Source organism: Trachurus trachurus (genome assembly GCF_905171665.1).
Source record: "Trachurus trachurus genome assembly, chromosome: 22".
NCBI classification, from domain to species: Eukaryota; Metazoa; Chordata; class Actinopteri; order Carangiformes; family Carangidae; genus Trachurus; species Trachurus trachurus.
The window spans coordinates 12,903,303-12,927,386 of NC_139907.1; the positions used below are offsets into that span (position 1 = coordinate 12,903,303).

Below are 24,084 nucleotides of genomic sequence, written 5' to 3' on the forward strand. Positions count from 1 at the left end.
AGAGATTAAAGTGGATGTGTGTTATTTTCAACTTCGCCACAGCACAGCCATTTGTCAAAGTCAAAGATGTGATTGCTTTGGACCCACCGTTATCCACTGCCTGTCAAAATACTAGTCTGAGCAGCTTGTAGAACAGGGCATCCATCCAGGAGAAGCACTCCGTCTCAGATAATACCACACACTGTGCCCCCCCCACCCATCTCCATACAGTGAAAACATGCTTTATTATTACTCCGAATAGATTTGTAGCAGATGAAACTTCCTGGATGATCGTTGTTTAATTTCAAAACAGTGTTGTAACCATGCAGCATCCCAGTGTTTGCAGGCGAGTGAGTAATGTCATGGTCGCGGTTCTCGTTGTAGAGAGTGATTTCACAGAGTGTAGATGGCTTTTACAGGATAATCAGAGATTCATATCAGCCTAACTAAGGCCACGTGTTGTGTTTCAAAAACCCTTTGATTTAGATCAGATTAAAAGTCACTTACATTTTTTATCTGGTAAAATTGCTTGACTTTTAATGAGTATGAAATACTTTCAAATGAAGACCTCATTAAGCTGCACCTTTGCACTGTTGCCAGCTGTAAAGTCAGCGACTGTGAGGGTGACTTCTGTTTTGAAAGAGCTTCTCTCTGCGATCTCCTCATGACCTGCTCGGCCTTTACAAATGAATTGCTGCGCACATGGGCTGCACGGTCAGATCGTCCAATCTCCCTGTGTGTATATTAGACTTCATTAATGTGTTTCCATTATGAAACAATGCAAGGATAATTGTCTTTGCTGGCAATTAGCTAACAGGTTGGTTCAGTGCTATTGGCAGGCGTATCTGTCATGCCCCCCCCTGCTACCAGCCCCAGAGTGCGCTCCAGTGTGCATGTGTGAGTATTTGTGTGTTTTTTTTGTCAGACTCCAGAGGGAGGGCAGGCAGGCGCACTACAAAGATCAATAGACTTCTATATAAGGGACATTACCCCCAACTGGGTGAGTGGCTTGCCTTTGCCTAGCACCATCGTTTTTTTATTCTCCTTCTCTCTCCCTTTGCATTTAAGAGACACAGGAATGGGGCCTTTGGGACTGTGGAATATATGTACAATCACTAGTGCTGGATCAATACAGAGTTTTAAATTGTTTTCTGTCCCTTCCTTGTTTTGTTTTGCTCGCTTGTTGTTGTGCCCCCCCTTCCCTCCATTCCCACCCCTCCTTCCCACTAGACACACACACACCACCACCACCACCACCACCGCACCTCAACATGACGACACCACCAACGAGCTGCCTCCCTCTGTCCTTGCAGCAAAAGTATTGGCGAGAGCATCAGTCAAGCAGAATGAAAGACTATCTGGTGGCGCTTGTAAATAAATCAATACATTCAAAGCAGTTTTATCACGTATTGAATATGATATCAACATCCATAATGCTCCTTGTCTCGTGAAAACGGACTGGGCAGTTGGGAGGAAAGGTCACATGTGAACTTTTCACCGTTTATATCCACTATTGGCTGTGCTACGGATGATTTTGTGAAATATACGGCAGTTTGCACCGCTTCATACGGAGTATTTTAGAATTCCTACCAGGGTTGTTTGTTTTTATGGAGTGATGTCCATAAAGATAATGGTTGTGAATGTGACAGTTTAATTTACAAGCACATGTAAGGCAAGTTTTCATTACAGATTTCTGTTCTGTGTATCTGTTCTTCATACTATCTCATTACTTTTATCTTTTACTTTTAAAATTACTTTTAAAATTCCCTGCACATTATAAATCTATAAATTATTTGAATTAATTAATTAATTTTATATATAAAATGAATATAATTTTAATAAAGTTGTGTTGAATCAAATTAAAACAAACTCTTATGTGTTTTTTTTTTCTAAATAAGTGGTTTGATCTAAAATTATACAAAAAAATAGGAAAAAGCTTCATGTTTAAAACTGGAGCGAAGAAATGTTGCTTTACTGATAATCAAAGCAACAAATACTTAAAAGTGATAGTTGAAAATTTCACTAATATCACTGAAATGCAATGAAGTGGTAATCAAATTGAGTTGCAATATATTACGAACTACTGAAAAAAGTACATTTCGAAATGGTTATAAAATGTCATGTTGACGCCAGTGATGTTTGATATGGACAAACATCATTGAGTGGATGAAACATACATCATGTTCACACGCTACATGTCTCAGCCCCCTGATCTGTTCTGTAAATTGTAAAATTGCATTGTAAATAGCGGTACTGTCTTTCCAACTCTACCTCTCTGAAGTCACCAACAGGCACATTGGGGGAGCTCCTGCTCTTTCTTTTCCCCTTCCTGCTATCTCTTCATCTTTCTCTCTATTCCTCCTTTGACAGGAGTTGATGTGCCTCTAGATTTAGACATACTTTTTTGAGGAGGCAATTTTGCTAGCTATTTGACCTTTTCCATTTTCCCAAGGCCCAGCTCCAGATTAGATTGCTGCTCCATGTTTTGTAACTATGTGATTCGACCGCCTTTAAGATTTATTGTCACATTCCTTTACAGAAGCCTTGTACGCAAGGTTATAAATGTCCTGTGTTTGATGTTAACACTGTGAGAATGTTAGCGTCTCCTATGATCCTGTGGTTCCTTGACAGAATTCATAATGGCTTCAGTGTTTTGCAGATCAGACGTGTTGATAACTGATATTGTATTATGTTCTATCCAGTAAAATCTCAGCTTAGTATCCACTGTGATTGTTATGGTTCCTCCTCTCTTGTCTTCAAGTGCTCCTCTCCTCTCTCCCTCACCTCTCCACCGTGGTAGAGCTGGTGTGTAGGCTATATGCAGCCTTTTTTCTCAAATAATGAGAGCAAGGGCACTTCATTAGCAAGAAGGGAGGGAGTAAGGAGGCAAAGGCAGCGTGAGTGTTTCTGTGCGGTTCTGTATGCATGCAGTGGGTGGGTGCAAGGGGAGGTAAGCAGCAGCGTGGCACTTCACTTGACAAGTATACTAATTACTCCTTTTCAGCAGAGAAGCTCCAGTCAGCCTCTGCCACAGTCTAATGGCCTGACCTAGGAAGCCTCTCTTCATAGCAGTGCCTCCCCAGATCTACTATTACTACTGCTACACACATACACACATGCGCGCGCACACGCACGCACACACACACACAGAAATGTAGAGTCTCATCTCACCGCTATCAGGGAGAATCAGGTGGAAGCAGATCAGTTCTGCCCCAGTAACCTCTTCAGGGACTGGGCTCCTCCTGCACAGGAGATACCACCTCATATCATCAACTAGCACGTACACACAACCACAGATATCTTTAAAAAAAGAAAAAGAAAAACACACACACACACACATCCCTCCCCCTTCCTCTTGTCTCCCTCTCTCTCTCTCTCTCTCTCTCTCTCTCTCTCTCTCTGTTTCCCATCTTCTGTTTTTTTCAATACGGGAGGATAAATTTAAAAGGAGTAAATTGGAAAATCAAATGAGGGCTTTAGGCAGCCGCAGAGATTTGCAGAGCTGTCGGCCAGCGTCGGAGAGCCTCATCCATCATGTCCCACAAGTAGTCAATTCCTCTAGTATCTGTAAATGTTTTCAGATATTAGCCAATTTATATGCTCCGAGATTCATCATGGAAAATCAGCTTTAGCGGCGCACATTATCAGGACCTGTCTCTCCCTTGCTCCATGAAGTTTGATGAACGAGTGCCCCTCCACAGCTCAATGGCTTGTGCATGGGGAGTGTGGGTGGAAGGGGGACGTATAGAGGAAATGGGTAGCACCCCCCACCCCCCACCCGTGGACAAAAGTGGGTTTTTTAATTAATAAACAAACTTGCAGAGGAGCTCATCAGTGTCAGGGGCAATAACAATCGTCATCCGTTACTGTTTATTACGGTCCTCCCTCAACAAATGTTGCTATCTAATGAGGTTTCTCGACATTTTTTTGTGTTTGAGATAATGACTTTTTCACCCTAGTGGAGAGAGGAAGAGTGCTTACAAATGACACAAGTAAGCAATGAAAAATCAAGCCAAGGTTAGGTTGCTGTTACCTTGCTTCATATAGTTTATCTTGTTTTAGAATTGCATTTGAAAACAGGCTTGTGATTTGTTTACACTGGTTGTTTTCTTTAGCAAATCCCGATGGAGGCGTAGCATTTCACATCTATTATTCTCCTCTTCTCTGTTCTTTCTTTTTAGATGTTGACGACGTGATACGCTACCTTAGTCAGAATTTATACCAACATGGGACAATTACAGTAAATTTGGCGAATGTTTACAAGTGCAAAGTCGTGCTGCAGGGCTTTGTTCTCTGTGTCTGGTGTTCTTCAGATTATGCTTTTTATTTTCCTGCACGTGTTTTATGTGTGCGTCTGTGTGTGCCTTTGGAGTGTGTACTTAAAGAGCACAGAGTGTGTGTGTGTGTGTGTGTGTGTGTGGCAGAGTGAGCTCAGGGTGTCATAGAGGAGTCTTGCCGTGCAAGGCGGGGGCGTCTTTAATAAATGTATGCTGATGTTGGAGGCTGCAACGATGCGAGGGATGCTAGGGCCCTGTTGTTATTTACTGCTGTGTTTGTGCACAGCAGCGAATCCTGGGCCTGCAAATGGCATTACAGCCAGTGATGAATGAGCATTAGGGTAAACTCATTTTAAAAGCATCCTGATTTATTAGCGGCCTGGCCTTCCATTTTCATCAGGTCAATGCTTGGCTGAAATTCCACAATGTCAGCGCCAAGGTCACCTTTTTATAGCTATTTTTAACCCCATTGCTCAGAAAAGAGCAGGAGAAAGGGATCCTGTCACTTATTATGGCCATCTACCAAAAATATCAAAGGGTTGGAGAGACGAGGAGGGCGAGAGCGAGAGAGAGAGAAGTCTAGTTCTGAAAGTGTGTGTTTGTGTGTGTTATGTGAGAGACCAAAATGTGTTGGTGGTCAACCTCCAATTATGAGCACTAGTAAGACAAGAGCTTTAATGGCTGCCGTTTGCCTTCGGGGAGGTTTATTACACACCACTGTTTTGCAGAAGCAGCGTCAAATCTATAAAACGACCATTAGGAAGAGGGAAAAAATCAATCAAAATGCCATTAAAGTGGAATAAGTTGCCAATATTGCTGATGTGGTTGCGGGTCCTTTGATTTTCCTTCAGATTATTAGGCACACTCGAGTAGTGACTTTGTTAAGGGAAACCAGTGTTGTTGGGGAGTAATATGTCTCCTGGCTTCATAAAGTTTGCTGCCTCATATTTCCCGCTTTATTGATTATCCATTATCATTTGTCATGAGGTGTCCTAACTCAAGGGGAAAATATAACCCTCTTTCTTCACCGCCGCCTGCACCGCACAGGAGCATGGTATGGATCTGCGTGTGAAGGTACCAATCTCTGAGAAAAATGAGCAAAGAAATAAAGCACAGCCCTGTGCCTTGCAGCTCTAAGAGGGAGTGTGGGGTTATGGGGTGGGCTGGGGGAGTACCGTAGCTGGGTGATGCCGAAACAGAAAGGAGGTAGCAACAAAAAAAAAAAAAAAAAAAAGAGGTGGCAGAGAAAGATCGAGATGAAGAAGAAGAAACAGAAAGAGAGGAGGGAGCGCTGAATGTGCTTTGTTCTCCTTCCACCCTCCTCATCATAAGGTAGATGAGGGATCACAGCACTGTTTGTCCTCTCTGTGATAGTTTCCTCTTAATGAAACGCCTATGAATGAAATGCAAAGAGGAAGACGGAAACAGAACAAAGCGGTCTTAAGAGTCTTTAAATGTTCTCCTGAATGCCACTCTCTTAATGAAATTAATTTAATAGACGTCTAATGATCCAGTTAGCATTTGTAAGTGCACACCCAGATCTTTTTAAATAGACCCTGTTCATTTGCGGCGTTAAACTCACATTTTTATCAATCCTCAAATTAAACCATCTTGCATTTAACAGCTATATATTGTGCACAGTTTTCCAGATGAGTTTGGGAATCTCCATGCAGTGTTGGTTCAGGGACCGTCCATGCCTGAGATGTGAATAGACACATTCCTTGTATTGTCTGTATTGCCTGCAAGTCTGTCAGGACCATGTGTATATATATCACCAAAATGGCGTGCCTCAACCATTTCGTCACACAATGATACAATCCATTTAATCCAGATCTTTTTAAGAAATGATTTAAGGAATTTTTTTGCTGTTGCAGTAGCAGCGAATCAATCCAGCAGGCTTTCCTTTTCTGATTTATAATGTTAGTAGAGCAAGAATGGGGATGAGAGATGCAGAATAGTCAGCGTTCATAACATAGATAAACTACATGGGGCTCCTGTGCTCTGGACTGAAACATTTATCTATAGAAAATCTGTGTAGACACCAAGCAGCCATCTAATGGACTAGTGTGAAAATACTGCACTAACAGTGGCGTGCTGAATTACAGCCTGTCAAACCTGTCTTGTGTCTCTTGCATCTATATTTTAATTGTTTGCTTTTGCAGCAATTAGAATTTTTTCTTTTACATTTATATGACATTAGACAAACTCTCATATTTTGGTGTTTATCTAATGTTTTTTTTTTGTATTTGTTTCTGTCTCTTTCTTGCCTTTCTTTTCTGTTCCTATAGCCTCTAAAACAGTTGTCAACAGCATGCTTAAGGAGCCATCGCTGATTCCAGACCAAATTCTGGCCAATAACATCTACCAAGTAAGTTGTTGTTGTTTTTTACGTCTTAAATACTGTAGTATAGGAAGTAATTGAAAATATTTTATGTTAATTATTGTGGTTAAAATGTATGTAATCTAGCCCTACCCTTTTCAATGTAACAAATCTGCTGCTTATGTACAGTGAGTTCTTAAATGTAGCACCTGGCTGACAGACAGCGTCAGCCGCTCATGTTTGCTGATGAGGTCACGTGAGAGCCGGCGGTCATGCCTGCCAATCTGCCAGCATCTCCTGTGTTTTCTCCTTTCCCAGCACCGCATGGGCTTCCTTCCCTTCCCTCACCTCACCCCCCCCACCCTACAACCCACCCACCCTTTTCGCACACCATAATATTTCTTCCCCCTCTTTTTCAGTGCACAATAAATGACTGCTGTTATGGACCGCTGGTAGACTGCATCAAACAGTATCCTATCCCATAAAATTTTAAGCCTGAAATTGACGAGGAGCTATTGAAGGGGATGAGATGTGTCTGGCTTCACCTGACATAAAAGTTCTGCTTCACAGAGGAAGTGTTTCATTCTGCCTGCCATCCCACTATCACCGATACAGGGGCTGGAAGGTGATGGAGGAAAGAGGAGGAGGAGGAGGAGGAGGAGAGAATAGACTGATCTAAATGCATCTCCATGTGCATGCAGTGGATCAGACCCAATCTTCTAAAAAAAAATTAGCATTCATAAGCCTCATGGTGGTTGATGTGTTCTCCTTTTGTTTGGTATTTTATTTAACCCAGATAATTTGATATTTTATGTTCATTACTGTATTTGTCTGTGTTTGGCTGATCATTGCCCTGCTGTTCAGCACCATGGAGAGTTCATCACTCCGACTTGAATTATTAATTTTGATTGCACATTGGTTTAATTTTATTTATTCATAATGCAATTGTACTCCTTGTGTTCTCGGTGTTTCCTCCTCCCTTCCTTTGCCCAGCTACAAATACCCCCCTATAGCCTTTACTATTGGGGCAAATTTGGAGTCCCTGCTATTTAGGGGCAAGCAGCTGGGTAGCAGACCAACTATTTCCTGGGGGAGGAGACTTATTTAAATGAGCATACACGTGTATGTCTATGGTACTGTGTCCAAAATTTGGTGTGTGGTGGCACTGGGTTCATGGGAACTGCCCCACTAATATTTAATTTCAAAGAGCTCCATCCACACATAAGAAGGGAAGCTTATGTGCATGAGTCAGAAGATGTGTGTATTAATTACAGGCCATTTTGAGTGATCAGTGTTTTTTGAGGGTAGTATAATACCCCAAGAATTTTTCTATGGAACTCTTTGGCTCGGGAAATTATGTACTGTATATGATACCCGCCCTTTCTGTGGCATCAAGCATCATGCATCCTGATGTAAAATGGCATCTATTCTAAAAGCATTTTTCTTCAAAGATCTTTGAGGAATGAGCGGGGCAGCCGGTCCAAGCGCTCTATGCATTTTGCCAAATTGGCATTTGTTTTGTCTTCCTCATTTACGTAATGCACTTTGGAGATTTCTTGTGAAAGCGGATTAAGGTCGACCTCAGAAGTCTGACTGTGCTCTCGCTATACATCGACATGAAGAGAAGTGGCTTTTACTTTGCATAGTAAGCCAATAGAGGAGAAAGGCAGATTCTTAACTTGATCTGATATCCGCATACACAAGCACAGTCAAGCTTGCATCACCTCATATTGGTGAATTTATGTTGTCACCTCATACACTTACCTGAAAGCTATAGTTACTAGTTTGCAGATTGTGATCCACGCAGGTCATAACTGCTTCTGAGACGTGGTCATTCGTTCAAAGAATACAAAAATCCTTCGTTTTTTTAAATATTAAAAACATCTGTCAGTGCAGTGAGAGTTTTTTTAACCTTTTGTAATTGCTAATCAAAGTTTGAAGAACTTTTAATCACCTTTTTCATAGTTTGTGTGCATGTATAATCCTATATTTATACATTTCAGATACAGACAGACTTTTCACTTTTACTTGCCAGTTGTTTTAAATTTAAAACATATGTATATAACTCTGTGAAAGGTACTATTCTCCATAATGAGCATTTTTTATCTTCCGAACTTTCTCTGAAGATTCAGAATTCTGGCAATTAACTTGTGATTTTGTATTCCTGTCTAACTACATTTACTAAGGTTAAAAATCTGAATACTTGTTTCACTGCTAGACAATTTCTGTGCTGTACGTTGGAAACCTTGACTCTATTCTCAGTGCTATTGGCCAGGAGCATGAGGTGCTACTCTGTGACAAACTGAAGGAGAAGAACCTTTCCTTCCTGGGTAAGCCAAGTCTTGACTTTCTAATCACATTTTTCAAGTCACTTTTGCCGTGGCAATGTTGCCTTTGTGTGAGCTTAGTGAAGGAGGACCTGGACATGACTGATGCAGTGGATCTTATCTCTTATTGATTTGAACCCAGGATCTTTTATCAAATATACATGGATGGATGTATATGCACTAAACTAGTACAAATAAATAAAGAATACAAATTTCAAAGGTAGCCCTTAATCATTAGTTAGTCGGCTTGTTCTTGTGGGTAATTTATTTATTTTAGAAAATTGGTCAAATAGGCTTGTTTGTATTTACATTACATTACATGATGTCAATAAGAGGATTCCTGTAATATTACCCAGTATTATGTGTAGAAATGTAATGAAACTCATAACAAGGTTGTGATTTCCAATTTGTTAAGCAATTTAATTTTTGTAAGCCTTTTTAGTATATTTTCCAGACAACATTGTCTTGTTCCAACAAGACCTCATTTATCCCATCATCACCATCCCATCACCATCCCCTAGGTCAGATGACTGATGAAGGATAAAAGTCATTCCCCCTGTCATTAAGACCATATCATTTATTTGGACCCTGAGAGCTGACCTTTCTTCAGGGGCTGCACAGAGGACTGTTCTAAAACTGTCAGAGTTCGGGGGGCACAAGGGCCACTGAGGCAACCTCCCCCCATCTGATAAATGGATTGGAAATAAGCTACCCAACAGCAGGGATGGCCCATTAAGTTTAATCAAAGGTGATGTAAAAAGGCGATCAGAGCCACATGACAATGTCAACAGCGCAGTAGGAGTACCTCGCACCCATATTACCCCACCCAGGATGCCCCTCCGCAGGCCCCCGCAGCCTCACTGACCTCACTCGGCTCTCTTTCTCCATCCTTGGCTGATACTACCTCCTCACCATCACTGACACCGCCACCCTCCATCTCTCCTCAATTCCCTTCCATGCCCCATTAGTTGAGCTTGGCTGGAGACAAAGAGGCAGGCCTTTGGAACTGAATGACCTGGTCAGCCCGAGATTTAATGGAGAAATCAGGTGTTGTAGGGATAATGGCCGAAGCACGCCAGGAGTCAAGGACAATGGCTGCAGCGTTTGCAGGGAGGGGTCAGGCTTACAGAGGCTATAATGCCAACCTTGTCCTCTCGCTGTATATTTTATAAAGCGCTGCCAGACTACAAACTGGAGAGCAGCTCTGTAACTGGGCTTTACGGTTTTTTGTGCAACGAAAGCGAATATGTGGCAGATGTAGTTAATGGTTTTACTGTGCTTGCTGTCCTCTACTGCTATTTCGTCTCCTTTGCTACCATTGTTACCAGCACCTTAGTGAATGTGGGTAGGTCAGAAGCCTGTGATTGATGATCATACACGTGGCTGATTACTGAATAGAACTTGTTCAGTGGAGAGTAATACTCATTTCAAACAGTGAAATGTTAAAATTCTGCCCTTTATCTCCTTTAGATGAAAACCAACTGAGAGCTATGGGCTATGACAAAACACCTGATATCATCCTGGAGGTTCCAATTGGTTAGTATTTGTATTATAAATGTCATTTTCTCATATGAAATAACTGCTTCTTAAACCTAGGTGCCCTTTTCTCATAAAACATTTTGCAATTGTCAAAATATGTTCATATTAGATCTTTCATTTTTGGCAATTGAGAGGAATTAGAATAAAAATATCATTGTCTCTTCTGGATCTTGCTTGTTTAGCTTCCCTGTGACCAATTTCTGCTCAGGTAATGCTGTGTGTTTTTGTTTATGTAAAGCTGTAGAGGGGCACATTGTACACTGGATTGAGAGCAAAGCCTCATTCGGAGATGACCACAGTCATCGCACCTATCTTAATGAGCAGTTCTGGAGCTACTGGAACAGGTGAGTCGTTTGTTTGCACTCTCTTTCATTTGCGTTATCTAAATCGACCATCTAATGTTGCAACCACTATTTTCCCAGCCTGCATGCGTATTGTTTCTAACTTCTCCTTTTTGACCACAAACCACAATCAGCTTTTCTCAGTATTATGAATGCAACCCATATCTGTCTTACAGAGCTAACCACTTCCTCCCTGGCATAAGCCACACTAACCCCAGACTTCCATATGTTACATGTGCACATCAGACTACTTCCACATCCACCCCTGTCACTGGAGCCCTTTAGAGCCTGAATGGCCTGCCTGTGAGCTTGATTGTTTTCCAGAGTACACATATTGTTTTCGAAGGAAAGCTGGGAAACGGGTGATTAATCCATTGCATCTGTTGTCATGAGAACCTTCAGACAGGAACAGGCCCTCGTGGTCTGACCCTGGGGGAGCAAAAGTGTGTGTACAGGCTTACATATGATGTGTGTGTCTGGATGCTAAAAATGAATAAGATGAACAACATACATGCCTATTTCATGATCTCTTGAGGAAACATAGAGAACCAACTTTTTTTTTCTTCTCATACCTCTGTGAAAACACAAGGCTTACATTGGGTTAAAGGTGATGATGTAATTCATGTGCTAGTGTAGTTTAAAGGCTACACATGTCATATAGTGTCCCAGCCAATGAATAAATTGGATAGGTCAGACTTTCACTATTTAATGTCACTGAAAACTGCCATGTCATCAGCTATTATCCAATTAACTTAGATCAGTACTCAGTCACCAGAGTGACTTTAGTGCTGGGGCACTAGTGGTCGATCACATGTGGTCTTCACACTCACTGCCTCCCAGGGTGTGAGGTTCCAGTCACCAAGTCCAAAAGGCAACCCCCCTGCCTCCATTCTCCCCACTATGGCCGGCTGACATGTTGTTACACGGCTGGAGATTTCAGATCTCAGGCACAGCCAGACTCTCTTTCTCTGTCCCTTTTTGTTTTGCTAGTTACAGCACCAGACCAGGACCACATGGATCTATCAAGACCACAACACAGACTGAGAGGCTGTTTACTATGAATAAATTTTCATGTGTGGTTTTGCATGCGTACTTCCCCAACTTAAAATAATCTCTCTATTGTTTGCCTATCACTGATAAGATAGCACAGGATTTATCTACGCCAGATTTTTCCAAGTATAGATCACCTGCTTCCAGTTTTTATTTAAAATAGGCTGTTGTATTTGTTCTCTTGTAAATTTAGACTACAGTCGTCGCAAAGGAGCTGAGAGTAGGGAACAAAAACGGAGGCACATAAATAAAGGAGCTTACAAGAATAAAATAAAAGTCAGGTGTGGATAGGTGTAGTGTTATGTATAAAAACAAAGAGAAAAAAAAACCACTGAACCTGCAGGCCTGGAAGAAAGAGAGGAGAGAGGTTAGAAACATAACCAGGAGGTCTGAGGAGAGTCTTGCCTACACAAATAATGTAAAATATAAGGCAGCAATATCTCTGGCATGGCAGAGATATTAGTATTTAGAGTATTTAGAAAACGGTAAACAAAGGGAAACAATGGTTCCATGTTGGAAGACGTTATCCTCGCCTGTGGAGAACTGACGCACCGATTTCACCCAGAAGCTGTGAGCGGAATAATTGTTTGATTTTTTAGCAAAAATGACTCATTCAATATCAATGAGTAGTTACAATGCAGGCGATGAGGTCAAGGTCATAATCAATGGTGTGTTTTATTTTCTCAGAGTAACATATTTGGAAATGGTCTGCTCCCAGAAGGAAAATCTCTGTCTTTTTTTATTATTATTATTCATTATTGACGTCAGGAACTAAAAGTCGCTGAGGTGTAAATTTAAAAATGGGCCAGTCAGATGGTTACCGTCTTTCCGGCATCATTAAATACCTCTAAGGAAGTTGATGAATGAAAAAAAAAAACCTGTGTTTTAGCTCTGTTCTAGACCATGGCTAATGAAATAGTATTTAAAGATCAAATGTCTCCTTAAATATGTCACTGTATAAGTCATTGTGCTTTTTCGGTTTAGGCTGATGAAAATGGCATTAATCTGTCTGTGGTCTTCTTTTTGCTACTCCTGGCATGAGTTTACTGTCGGTCAAAATATCAGAATACTAACAGCTTGATCGTACGGTTAGGGTTACTCTGAGCCTTACATATCTGCTCACGGGTGTCTCTCATTGATATTCGCTGGGGCGGCCTTGTCCAAGTGTATTAAGGAACTGACAAAGTAGATCCCATCATGTCAGCCAGCAGACCGGTCAGATAAACATTGTCATGTCAAAAAAGAAAAAATGTCAGTCCCTTCAAACCCTACCTTTTCCAGCACCCTTGTAATTTTTAATTGACATTTACTGCTGACATTTCCAAACGTGCTTCATCTTTCTCTTATTGTTAGACTTAATACGCTATCGTCTGATGTACAAAAGGGTGTGTGCACATGTGCATATTTGTGTGTGTTTGCAAAGTGAAGGCGGTGAATTCGGGGTCAGCACTTTGTGGTCACAAAAACATAAACTCATAGAGAAACGGGGGACAGAAGAGTGATGGGGTGACATCATCCTACTTTCACTTCTCATTAGAGGGTTTCAGTTTATGAGACAGGCCCTGAAGGGCTGATGTTTAGGGTGTTTGTCCATTCCTCAAACTCAGATTACAGTGCTTCACTCCAAACCTTTCAGTTTTCTTTTTGACTGCCCTTGAAATTGCATGGCGGTGTTTGTAATTACTTCATTGCCCCTGATTGACATTTCCAGTGATTTGCTTATTTTTCATGAATTCCCTCTTTGCTTTAACTGAACTGCTTCACCCATTGCTTGTGTTAATTGTTCTTGCTCTGCCCTCAAGCATTTCAGAGTGAGCTATGGGGACATGTTTTTGTAGAAGGGAGAAAAAAACATAACTAATTTTCTCTCCAAAGCTCTCACCAACAGCATTCATCATCCAAACAATAGTCTTGCCAACACACTAACCCCATAATGAACCCCTCTTCAGTGGAGTGAGGGGTAATGACGCTTCACCTACAATGCTCCCAAGAAAAAAGAGAAAAGGGACCAGAAAAAAAGAGAGAAAAACGGTCCTCTGCAGAATCAAACGCCGTGTTCAGGCCCAGTGCCTGGATGAGATGGCGAAGCAGCAGCTATTGGTGTCTTCTAGCCATCAATCTTAGCTGGTGGCGTTCCAGAGCCAGCGAGCCCTCTGCTCTGACGGATGTTCAGATAATTGAGTTATCCATCTCGTCCAACTATCAGAGTTGCATAAAAATTATTCACCTGCTGGTGAATATTAAACACATAATGAGCCTCTTGTGTGTTTTAGGAGAAGTGGGTAAGGTTAAACACAGCATGTAATGAAATATGGACCTTTGTGTGGTACAACCTTAACTGCCCCTTCTTGATTATGGTGTACTTAAATCAATTATGGTTGGCAAAGTTCCCCCCATAACTCTCATAGCAGCAGCTAAAGTTCTACCTTTTATTTGTCTTATTAGCTGAGCTTATTACACACTTACAAGAATATATCCAGATAATTACAATTATGTATTAACTCCCTTGATAATTGTACCCCAGAGAGTTATTGTGATTAATTTGCAAATAACCTGTAGAAATAGAGATAGAGGTTTTTGTCATTGTTTATTGCACAATTGGACCGTGATACTGTAGTGGTCCCTGTCAAGTTCGGTTAGGGAATGTGTTGTTGTTGTTGTTGTTGTGGAGTCCCTTGCAAAGGCACTATGTGTTTGGAATAAGGGATAAAATACACTAGTCAAGTTTTAATGCTTCACAGATTGATCAATAGATGCACCTACCGATCAATGATTGGTCCTTGCTGACACTGTGTATCACAGCTTGCAGAAAAAAATCCGGTGAAAATCAGTCACAACATTAACACTGCAGATTTTCACAGCAAAGCATAGCCACAAAGCAAAACTCAGACCAAACTGCCTGAATGCATTCCTCTTTAACTGGTACAGTGTTTTTCTTTTCTGCATACGGTTTGTTCTATATTTGCTGGTTTCAAAGTCAGACAGCACCTCTTCTCTGAGAGAGTCCACTCATTATTAATTTGCCAGATTATGAAGGATCTGCCTGGCCTGTAATGGCCCTCCATGCTGCAGTTCTGTATCATGAAGGGATCAATAGAGTAAATCAGAAAATACAGTTCACCACAACAGAGCTTTTCAGCAGCTACTTAGCAGTGTAGTATTGCAAATTAAAAGGGAAAACATAGAGCAGATTTAGAGTCCATTCCCCATTTTCCCTCCCCCATTCCACCCCAACCCAGCACAATGGACAGCCTCTATGGAAATGAGCATTAATGCCAGCATGCCCCCACCCAAAGTAAATCAGCTGTGAGATTTGTAAACTGTACATGTGTCAGAGTTGGAAATGTTAGCACTCTTAATGGAGGCTTGAAAAGGTTAGATCTGATAAAAAGCTGTCAGCCGTCCACAAAAAATGATTTATAGCAATATAATGGGACAGTATGGCTCATTTCTCCCTCATTTGAAATGGGGGTTAAGACTTTTGTGTTTGCCATTATACATCATCTGGCTTGACCACTTGGAAATTTGTTGTGACTTGAATGCACGCAGAGCCATTGTGTTTCATTTGGCTCCTTTGTTTTAGTGAGTTTGTAAAATGTGGTTAATTTATGTCCTCCCATAATTACCAGCAGAAGATTCTCAGGCTCCAAAAGCACATATTGATCTCCATTCAGCTCTGTGTTGCGCAAATGAGATTAGTGCTTGTCCTGTCTTGAAACACTTTTTTTACGCACATATTGGAAGCAAAACTACAATTAATGAGGAAGTCGTAATTCTCAAGACTCTCCAGACTCTTCCTACAACATCACTAATCTGCTCGCTGACACATTGGCTAATGAATAGACAGAAATCTGATTTATGTGATGTTTTATGTTTGTTGACACAGCTGCAATTAGACATCTCAAGTTCTTTGTGAACTTTTTCCAATTACGTGTGGGACCGGATGCTGTTGAATTTACTGCTGAAATTGCATAGTAATTCTGTCATAGCCTCACAACCGTCAATCCGTCTGCGACATCAAATTAATTTTTTTGATTCAAGATATTGTACGTGGTCATCCTTTTTTAATGGACATGTCCATCATTTTTGTTGAACTTTCCAAAGAAGTGACAACGGGAATGCTTAATTAGTAGAGTGTAACAACACAATGTGTTGGAGACATTCCTTATTGAATTCATATGAAAAAGGGTTTTCCAGGTACATCCTTACATATCTAGGTACCGGTAGTTTGTAAATGTAGTTTAAATAAAGATAGGCATTTGCTCGTGTGTAGAAATGTATATGAAGAGTGCACCTATGTGTTTGCTTTGTAGTTGCAGTTGTAGCATTAGAGCAATATACAGTAAGCCTCAGCAGCAGGGCCATCATAGAGCCAGAGCAGATATGGGATGTCACCTGAGAGAGGGCACCCAGAGGCTGTGGCTGCTGCTGATCCAATGAGGCTGGACATTACATGGCCGTCCCCGAGGACAGGTACTGGCGCTTCTGGGGTGACGATGTGCCACCTCCGAGACCTGTGCCCTGCCATACTTTACCTCACCTCCCTGTCAGAGATGTGCACAACAAAGAGAATTCCATCGCTTTAGTGGCCTTTAAGAAAAACAACTTTATGTACTCTAGTCATAATGATGCAATGTATGATGTGACAAATATGTGAACAGCTGCTTGTGTGCACATAGTGGTTCCAGTTTCTTACTGCATATAGGCTTTTCTATTGTGGTGTTAATGAGGTGGTTTTTCAGGGTTATAAGGTTTTAAGGTTGTGGAGTTTTTATGGACTTAATGGAAAACTCTAGTTAGAGCTTAATTTCCTCTTTTTTTGAATGCACAAATATCAGTTTTCCGGGTAAAGCCTAAGCACCTCTGACATTGCTTTCCTCCTATTTATAGTTATGGTTACCCCATGCAGTGCAGGAACGTGGCCTCTTTTATTGTTTCCTTTGTTATGACATCCTCTCTTAGAATATTCCACAGCTAGAAAAATAGCTATCCACAATGGTGGTTCCTTTAGGGCTTTGGAAGTGTTTGTTTTAGGGCACATCAGCACACACAAGTGCAATGCTGGCCCCCAAAGCACAGGCAACTTGGAATATTAATGGCAAATGACAAGCCGGCTCTGATGCTTCAAGGATTTCATGCTTTTAAGGATGCACATTTGGGTGCATTGTTTAAGGCGTCTGGGGAGTAATCCGCACTCTCAGGTCTCCAGCAGCCTCAGGATTTAGCTCTGGTTAAGCCTCCATGTCTCCTATTTATTTTAGTCGGGTTGTATGTGTGCATTATCCAAATTTGTCATTTACCATTGAGTGTGAGAGCAGCTTTGACACGGCCGCTGTGTGTATAAACGAGGAGCGGGACAGAAAGCGGCACCCCAGCGATATATATCCCTCCTCCTGTCTTTCTGCTTGCCTGTGACACTGTGAGATGGAGAAGAAAGCCTCAAGTAAAATGGGCTCCAAGCATGTCTACTCTATGAATTCCTCTTTTGCTATGGAACTTTTTTCAAGACGAACGTACATTTTTTTGTCAGCTTTCACGATGTATGTCATCAGACTCTGAGACACACTTTTTTTTCCCTCCCTCATTTTCTCAGTCTAGCTGCCTTTCCCCCCTTCTCCTCCTTTTTTCCCTCCACGGTGACCTTGTGGGTTTCATTCCAGCAGAAAGTCAAGAGCATTTGTCAAACACACAGAAAGTAGTGGGCAAGGATTAGAAAGGCTTTTTGTAAAACTCAATCTAACAGAAGAATTCCGATAGCTGCCTGACCCCCAAAGGACGTTCAGGTCTACATTACACTCAGTGTGTAAACTCGGAGCAATATTTTCTTCACACAGACACTGAGAGATAGCCCAGACAAATAGATTGTCTTCACAATACATGATGCTTGCTATGTCTCAAAGTCCTGTGTGTGCCTGAATCGCTGGACAACCCACAGAAAGTTGCAGATCAATAACTGGGAGGATTTTAGGGACGTCTGTTGTCATACAGAGTTTGTGCTCTAGTATTTCTCTGAATATTTTGGTTAATCTATCATAAAGACTAAAAAGTAATTTAAGAGGATTCTTCATAAACATATTCCCCCCACATACACACACACACACACACACACACACACTTAGGATCGGCAAACATAAAGCTACACCACAAATATTTATTGCTTTCTAGGGCCTGTGGTTCATGAAGCCTTTAAGTATTTGATTTCATGCACCTCCACAGCTGCTTCCAAACCACCTTAATGCTGCCCAACCCAAGGGCTTAATTGCGTCTTAACCTCTCTGTAGAAAGGGATGAAGGAGGCCAAGAGCCATCAGACGCATCCTCCAGTGTCCTCCCAAGGCCTAAGGAGAGCACTGGACCATGAGTCCAGTGACCTGTCACAGGAAATAAATGAGAGAACAAGAACAGCTCTGAAAAATAACACATTCTTTAGTTGTGGGAAAAAAAAGAGAAAAGAATGGGAACAATTTGGTCTTTTGTTTTTCTATCATTCAGTATGGTCTGACATTGTGTTGTAAGGAAGGACACTGGATTTAGAGAAAGAGGGCTTTTATTTCTCCATGTGCCACATGGATAGGAGAGGTATGCATATTTTAGTTCTGGATGTGCAACTTCATGACATGGCAAGTGTTTAACAGCTTTTTATGGAGGATTAAGATTTCCTTGGAATTTTTTTCTTCTCTTTTTTTATTGATTTTGTCAGGATGACCTGTTTCAGTGCAGACATTGCTCCTTGTATAGCATATGCTACTGGTGCTCATTTTTAATTGTATACTACAAGATTTAATTGAACCTTTTAAGAGCTACTTTGGTTTAAGTCAGTGGTCTTTTACACGCTACAAATTAATGGTTAACAAAAGCCGATTTATCTTGGCTTTAATTTATATGTTGGTCTGCATTGTGTTTTGTATTTTTAGGCACAAGAACGGTAAACACACTTTTTTTTCCTCAGACCAAAAATAAATAGAATATTTTTACAGAATGACAGCCAAGAAAACAATGCTTCATATTTCTGCCTTTGTGTTTAAAGAGCAGCTCTGTGTGCACCAGATAATGTGCTAGTACTCATGGTCTGTGGAGGCCCATCAGTCACTGTGTGGAGCTGGTCGCTTGTGATAAGTGGTTCCTTATAGATAACCTAGACAGTAGGCTTCTTTTTATAGGCCCACTGTCCCTCACATAACCTTGTTTTTTTTATACCACCCATGCTTATTTTCCTCCATTTCAGATTCTTCTTTTAGTTTTCTGCACATTTACATCTTGTTTCAGTCTCCTCAGTCAAGTAATCTGGAAAAAAAACAAAACAAGCAGAAATGTAATCTCAAACCAAAGACAGACACGCACATACAGTATGCATAAACTTGAGTTTGTGGTCCATGTAGTTTTTCCTTGCTCAGTTTGACCTCTGCAGAAAGATCCTGATAAAAAAGCTTTGGGTGATTTATACCTACAACAAAGCGGGAAATAGTTTCTGCTTTGTCTACTTCCTCAGATTTATCCCAACAACACAGAAATGAAAGATGTGATTTTACAGGATGACAAAATTATTGTAATGAAACATGTAAAAACATGCATCACCAAAACACTGATCAGTTTCTGCGTGTGTTCCACAATAATGACGTCAGAAGCAGCCACACTGTTTTGAATTTGTACCTATCAATTTTAGTTACGACATTATTTTTACATTTTTCATTTACCATATGACCTCATCCATCTCCCAAAATAATGTTGATATATGGTTTGAAGTGTTTGTTTCGGTATGTAAGACCTTTCATGGCAGTCATTTTGATTGATGTCCCATAAGTTACTGAATTCAAACACCAGATGAAAAGGTATTTGTTTTTCTGAACTTTGCTTTATATTTCAGTATTAATTCACTTCAGTGCTTTGTAGCCAGAAACACTGAAAGAGATACAAGCACATCTGAGTCTTTCCTCACCGGCCTGGCATTTGTTAAAGAGCTTCATCAGGACCCTCTTCCCCCATCTTTGTTCCCAGGCAGCCCTCTCCCTCTCCCGTCTCTGGTTTGAGTTTCACGTCTCTCGGCGGTCTGATTGCCTGATAGCTTAAACATCTCTGCCTGCCTATCCCTTAGTGGGAGTGTGTAATCAAAGACACATGAGGAGCCTGTGTCCAAGTGCTGACCTTCTGATTTTGCTCATCAATTCTGGGAGTTAATGTACAAGATCTATCAGGTCAACAGATTTGTCTGCACAAGCTCTGTCAGGTCTATAAATGTTCAGAAAGAATGCTTTTGGTCACTGAACCCTATTAAAACTTCTTAGAATAAATGTGCACCCAATATGACTGCTAATATATTCTTCCCACTCTCTTGTGTTAATAATGCTAATATGTTTTTTTTTTCTCCGTTATGTGTTTTAAATGAGCTCCATAAACCAAACCTTTGTGACAAGGGCTCAAGGAGTTAACGGGGTAATGATACGATCCAAATTCCAACTCTGTCCGCTGTCGATGTAACGTTTCATCATGGGCGGGAAGTTGAAACGGACGATACCCAATCCTTTTCTTTTGGACCGATGCAAGATAACAGAGGCATACATTTCTGAACAAGTGAAATATAAACTCTGCACAGAGTTTTTGGGCTTTGAGCCGCCCCTCTTTGAACGGCCGCCACGGAGATGTCGCAGAAATGTATTCCTCATTTTGAGTGATATCTCCATCAGCTGGCACGTTCGCACCATGAATCTTCCCCCGTGTTAAACCCGGAATCTGTCTCTTCAATGACGGCTGTGTGTTTTAAATGACCACTCTTATTTTTTGCGATGGGTGTCTGTGTGTCAAGGGGGTTACGAGTGAAAGGGCAGAATAGAGCTGTCTGGCGAAAGGCCTCTGATAGAAAGTGCCACTTCAATTTGAGCACAGCTGCAGCTAAGCCTGGGCTGGCTCACTGTCCAGCCCGACACTTCACATTCTCTTCTCCTACGACTGGAATGGATGTGAAAACTATTAACTTTGCGCAGAGTTTTGGCCTGACCATTTCTGATCCCTCTCCCCTTATTCATTGCTTATCTTCAGCTTGTTTTGTCAGGACTGCACGCTGACAAAGACAGTCTCGGACACAATTTACATGTTGTTTATTTGAGTTTGCTGATTCTTTGTAGCCAGTTCTGTAAAACTTGGGCTTGACATTGGTTGCAAAACAATGTTGTGACTGCAAATCCCCCTTTTGAAAAATACACTGTTACATGTACACTGTCACGCACCATTAAATTGCGTATTATTTTACTTTTTAGATTACTTTTCCTTTTGACTAGACCACACCTTGCCTAATTTGGTGATGAGGGGGTTTAACAGTTTGAGGAACTCTATCCCCAGAGCTGCTGACAGTCCTCAGCCCCCTTGAGTCCCCACTAAGGACGGAGCTCGCGGTTAGAGAAAAGACTACTGGCTCTGTTTTAAGTATTCATTGTGGTTTGAATTAGAAAGGGGATAAATTCTTTGAATAATGATCGCAAAACATTTAGCTTCAACTGCCCGGGTGAAACAAAACACTCGCGAGTGAAACTTTGAACTGCTCCTCCTTTTTTCTCTCTCCCCTGGCCGTTTTGTTTTCAAATTGTAGCGCTGAGTTCATGGGAAACTCGCTCCGAGGTTACCTGCGCCCCTGCAAAGTAATGGGGGGAAAAAAAGGATTACGGCCACAAGAATGTTTTTGCAGTTAGTTGAAATATTACTAACCTTGTCAAATGTCATTTTGAATGAGAAAGCAAACATATTTTAATCAGGGTTTTAAAGGCAGGGCTTTTCAAACTGTGACTCTTGGAGAAAGGGGTCAGCTAATTGCAACGTTTGATGTCATGTTTGGTCTCCCTCTTCATTTTGATGCGACTGCCTGGAAGCATGCTCGCTTTCTCGCCGTGCTCTCTGTGTCTCTCCCTATGTCACACACACACTTTATCACGTGCACAGTGGAATGAAAAACTACTGCGAGGTCCCAGAGTTCTCAATGCTGTAATGTTCATAAAGTCTGTGCTTCTACTTCCTGTCAGCCCCACTCTCAACTTTGACCTTTAACCTCTCTCTGTATGCATCACTGAAGGTTTGGCTGCTCCACACAGGCCTGACAGCGCTGAAATTTAAGGATCTTATTCATAATTTTTTTTTGAATGACTGCGTTTGTGTGCTCTACAGTCTATCAGGAGTGGGGTATGTCAGTCCTCGGTCTTTCAGTCTCCTCGTTAAATATGAACCTCACTTGGACTGAAGATATGTGCAAGGTATTCCCACCAATCTATAAACAGGCTAATCTTACAAACACACAATCTCAATCTTTCTGGTTCTCATAATTACTATTTTAACAGCAGTGTGAGGAGGGGGGGGGGCAGTGGGATATACATTGTAAATTATGTTTGACAAGGTGGGGTTAGTGGTTTTGTCGTGGCTTGTCTTTGGTTATTACTCATGCTTCCTCCTGCCATAGATAAGGTCTGCTGGTGAACATACCAAGGTGAGCGCTGGCGCAGGGCCCTTATCGCCAACATTGATTTAGGGCAAGAACCCAGTGACAGAGGTCATTGTTAAGTAAAGCTATCCATCATTCAGGTTTGATTTCTGCTCAGACCTGTCTCCAAGTTGTCTACACATAGGTAGGCGGCTCATAAGGAGTAGAGGCCACCGGAGGGTTGGACTGGTGGGAGGTGTGATGTGGACGGCGTATTGAGGATAATGCTAACCGTGTGTTGAGAGATGACAAGAATGTGATTACAGGTTGACTTGTATTTAAGAATAGTTTAGATGTCATTTCAAATTAAGGACATGCAGTAAACTTCAATTGGTTCTTTATTTATTGTAAGGAATCAACAAACTATTTGATGTAGCCTTGAGTAGCCTTGATTTTTTTTCCAACAGTTGCAGATTGCTCTCTTTTTCCACAGTTTATTTTGCCACTTACTTAATTCTCCATGTGTCCTAGACAGTCTCTGAGTATATGTTTGAGACGCTTTCCCCGATTTAAAATTCAAGGTAGTGCTGAGCCTGTGGTAAATAAATTTACAATCATAAACACAGGAGATGAGTGTTTTCCCTCTTTGCAGGGGTGTTTTTTCAGATGTCTGAAGATGGGTATTTATTGCTGTTAATGTTGTTCATGGCCTTCGTGGCCAGACTTGTAAGTTTTGGCTTAAATGCTCTATTTATCCTGGCATCAAATTGGGGAGCTCATACTTTCAAATACGCTATGAGTCATATCATTGATTTGTCATGAAGATTATTTATTGCACCTTTTTTTCCAGCAACTTCTGCAAAAGTTGGGAGCTGTCAGAGATTCTCCTGGAGTGGATGCATGTAAACTGGCTGTGCCGAATCCAGAGGGATGTGGTGCTCCTGCAGAATCTAAGGCTCTCTTTAGTAATGCTGAGATAGGTAGCAAGGTTTGTGGTGCTGCTCACTAAAACCTTCCAGAGGATAACTTAAGTAGCTAATTACACTTCAGTCTGTAATCAAACCCATGTCAGGTTGTCTGAGAACCTGGATTTGTGTGGTGGATTTCAGTTAAATACAGGGGCAGCTTAAACATTTTATGGTTCTCTCCTCAAATTAAAGTTTTTTCCCGCAATCCCCTCTAAAACGTGTCATATCCCATTACACAAATTTGGATATGGTAAATTAGCAGGAAGAGTGCTCACGCTATGAATATGTTGACTTTTTTTGTGCTGTGTGCAGAGGGTTAGCTTGCTGGGGGTTGGGGGTGTCTTTAACTCTAAAAAGTTGTCTTGAATTTCCTCCCCTCGGAAGATGATGTGTTTTTGCAATTCAAATATTTGCTCATTCTCTTCTCCATTGCAAAGCTCCCTTTGAAGCGGAAGAGTTCTATCAGGACCAATGACAGTGTGAGTGTGCAGCGTGACAGCGCAAGAGGCAGTGCTGGACTATTTCTAACTGCATATTTAAATAGCAAGGAAATCCAAAATCAAAAATATATGCAAATGACGCATGTTTTGCATGCTGATATTTTTATGATTCGGGGCTTGCATATTCAGGTGGTGTTCAGTACGTGCCTAGCTTTAGCAACATTAATCAGAATTACCTCTTGGCTTCACCACATCCTTGATCTCCCTCTAAACAAACATTTCTGGGGGTGGATGGCCTGCAATTTGGCAAATTTACTTTTAATTAGAGCTTTGGTTAATGTTTTATTGACTGTTTTAAGTGGGAAAAACATACTTGAGGCCTTGGGCTTCATAAGAAAGTGTGTCCCCCAGAAACTCTCAATACTCGCCTCTGAAGATGATTTT

General features: G+C 41.3%; 1 protein-coding gene across 2 annotated transcripts in view; it reads left to right on the top strand.

The window, feature by feature from the left end:
- Window positions 1–24,084, top strand: part of cdin1 (CDAN1 interacting nuclease 1) — a 54,407-nt gene that overhangs the window by 15,967 nt on the left and 14,356 nt on the right. For both annotated transcript variants that reach the window (XM_083997566.1, XM_083997565.1), the window contains 5 exons: window positions 6,545–6,624; window positions 6,996–7,045; window positions 8,839–8,906; window positions 10,374–10,439; window positions 10,681–10,786. In XM_083997566.1, coding sequence (XP_083853692.1) covers window positions 6,545–6,624; window positions 6,996–7,045; window positions 8,839–8,906; window positions 10,374–10,439; window positions 10,681–10,786 — 370 coding nt within the window. The remainder of the gene's footprint in view (window positions 1–6,544; window positions 6,625–6,995; window positions 7,046–8,838; window positions 8,907–10,373; window positions 10,440–10,680; window positions 10,787–24,084) is intronic.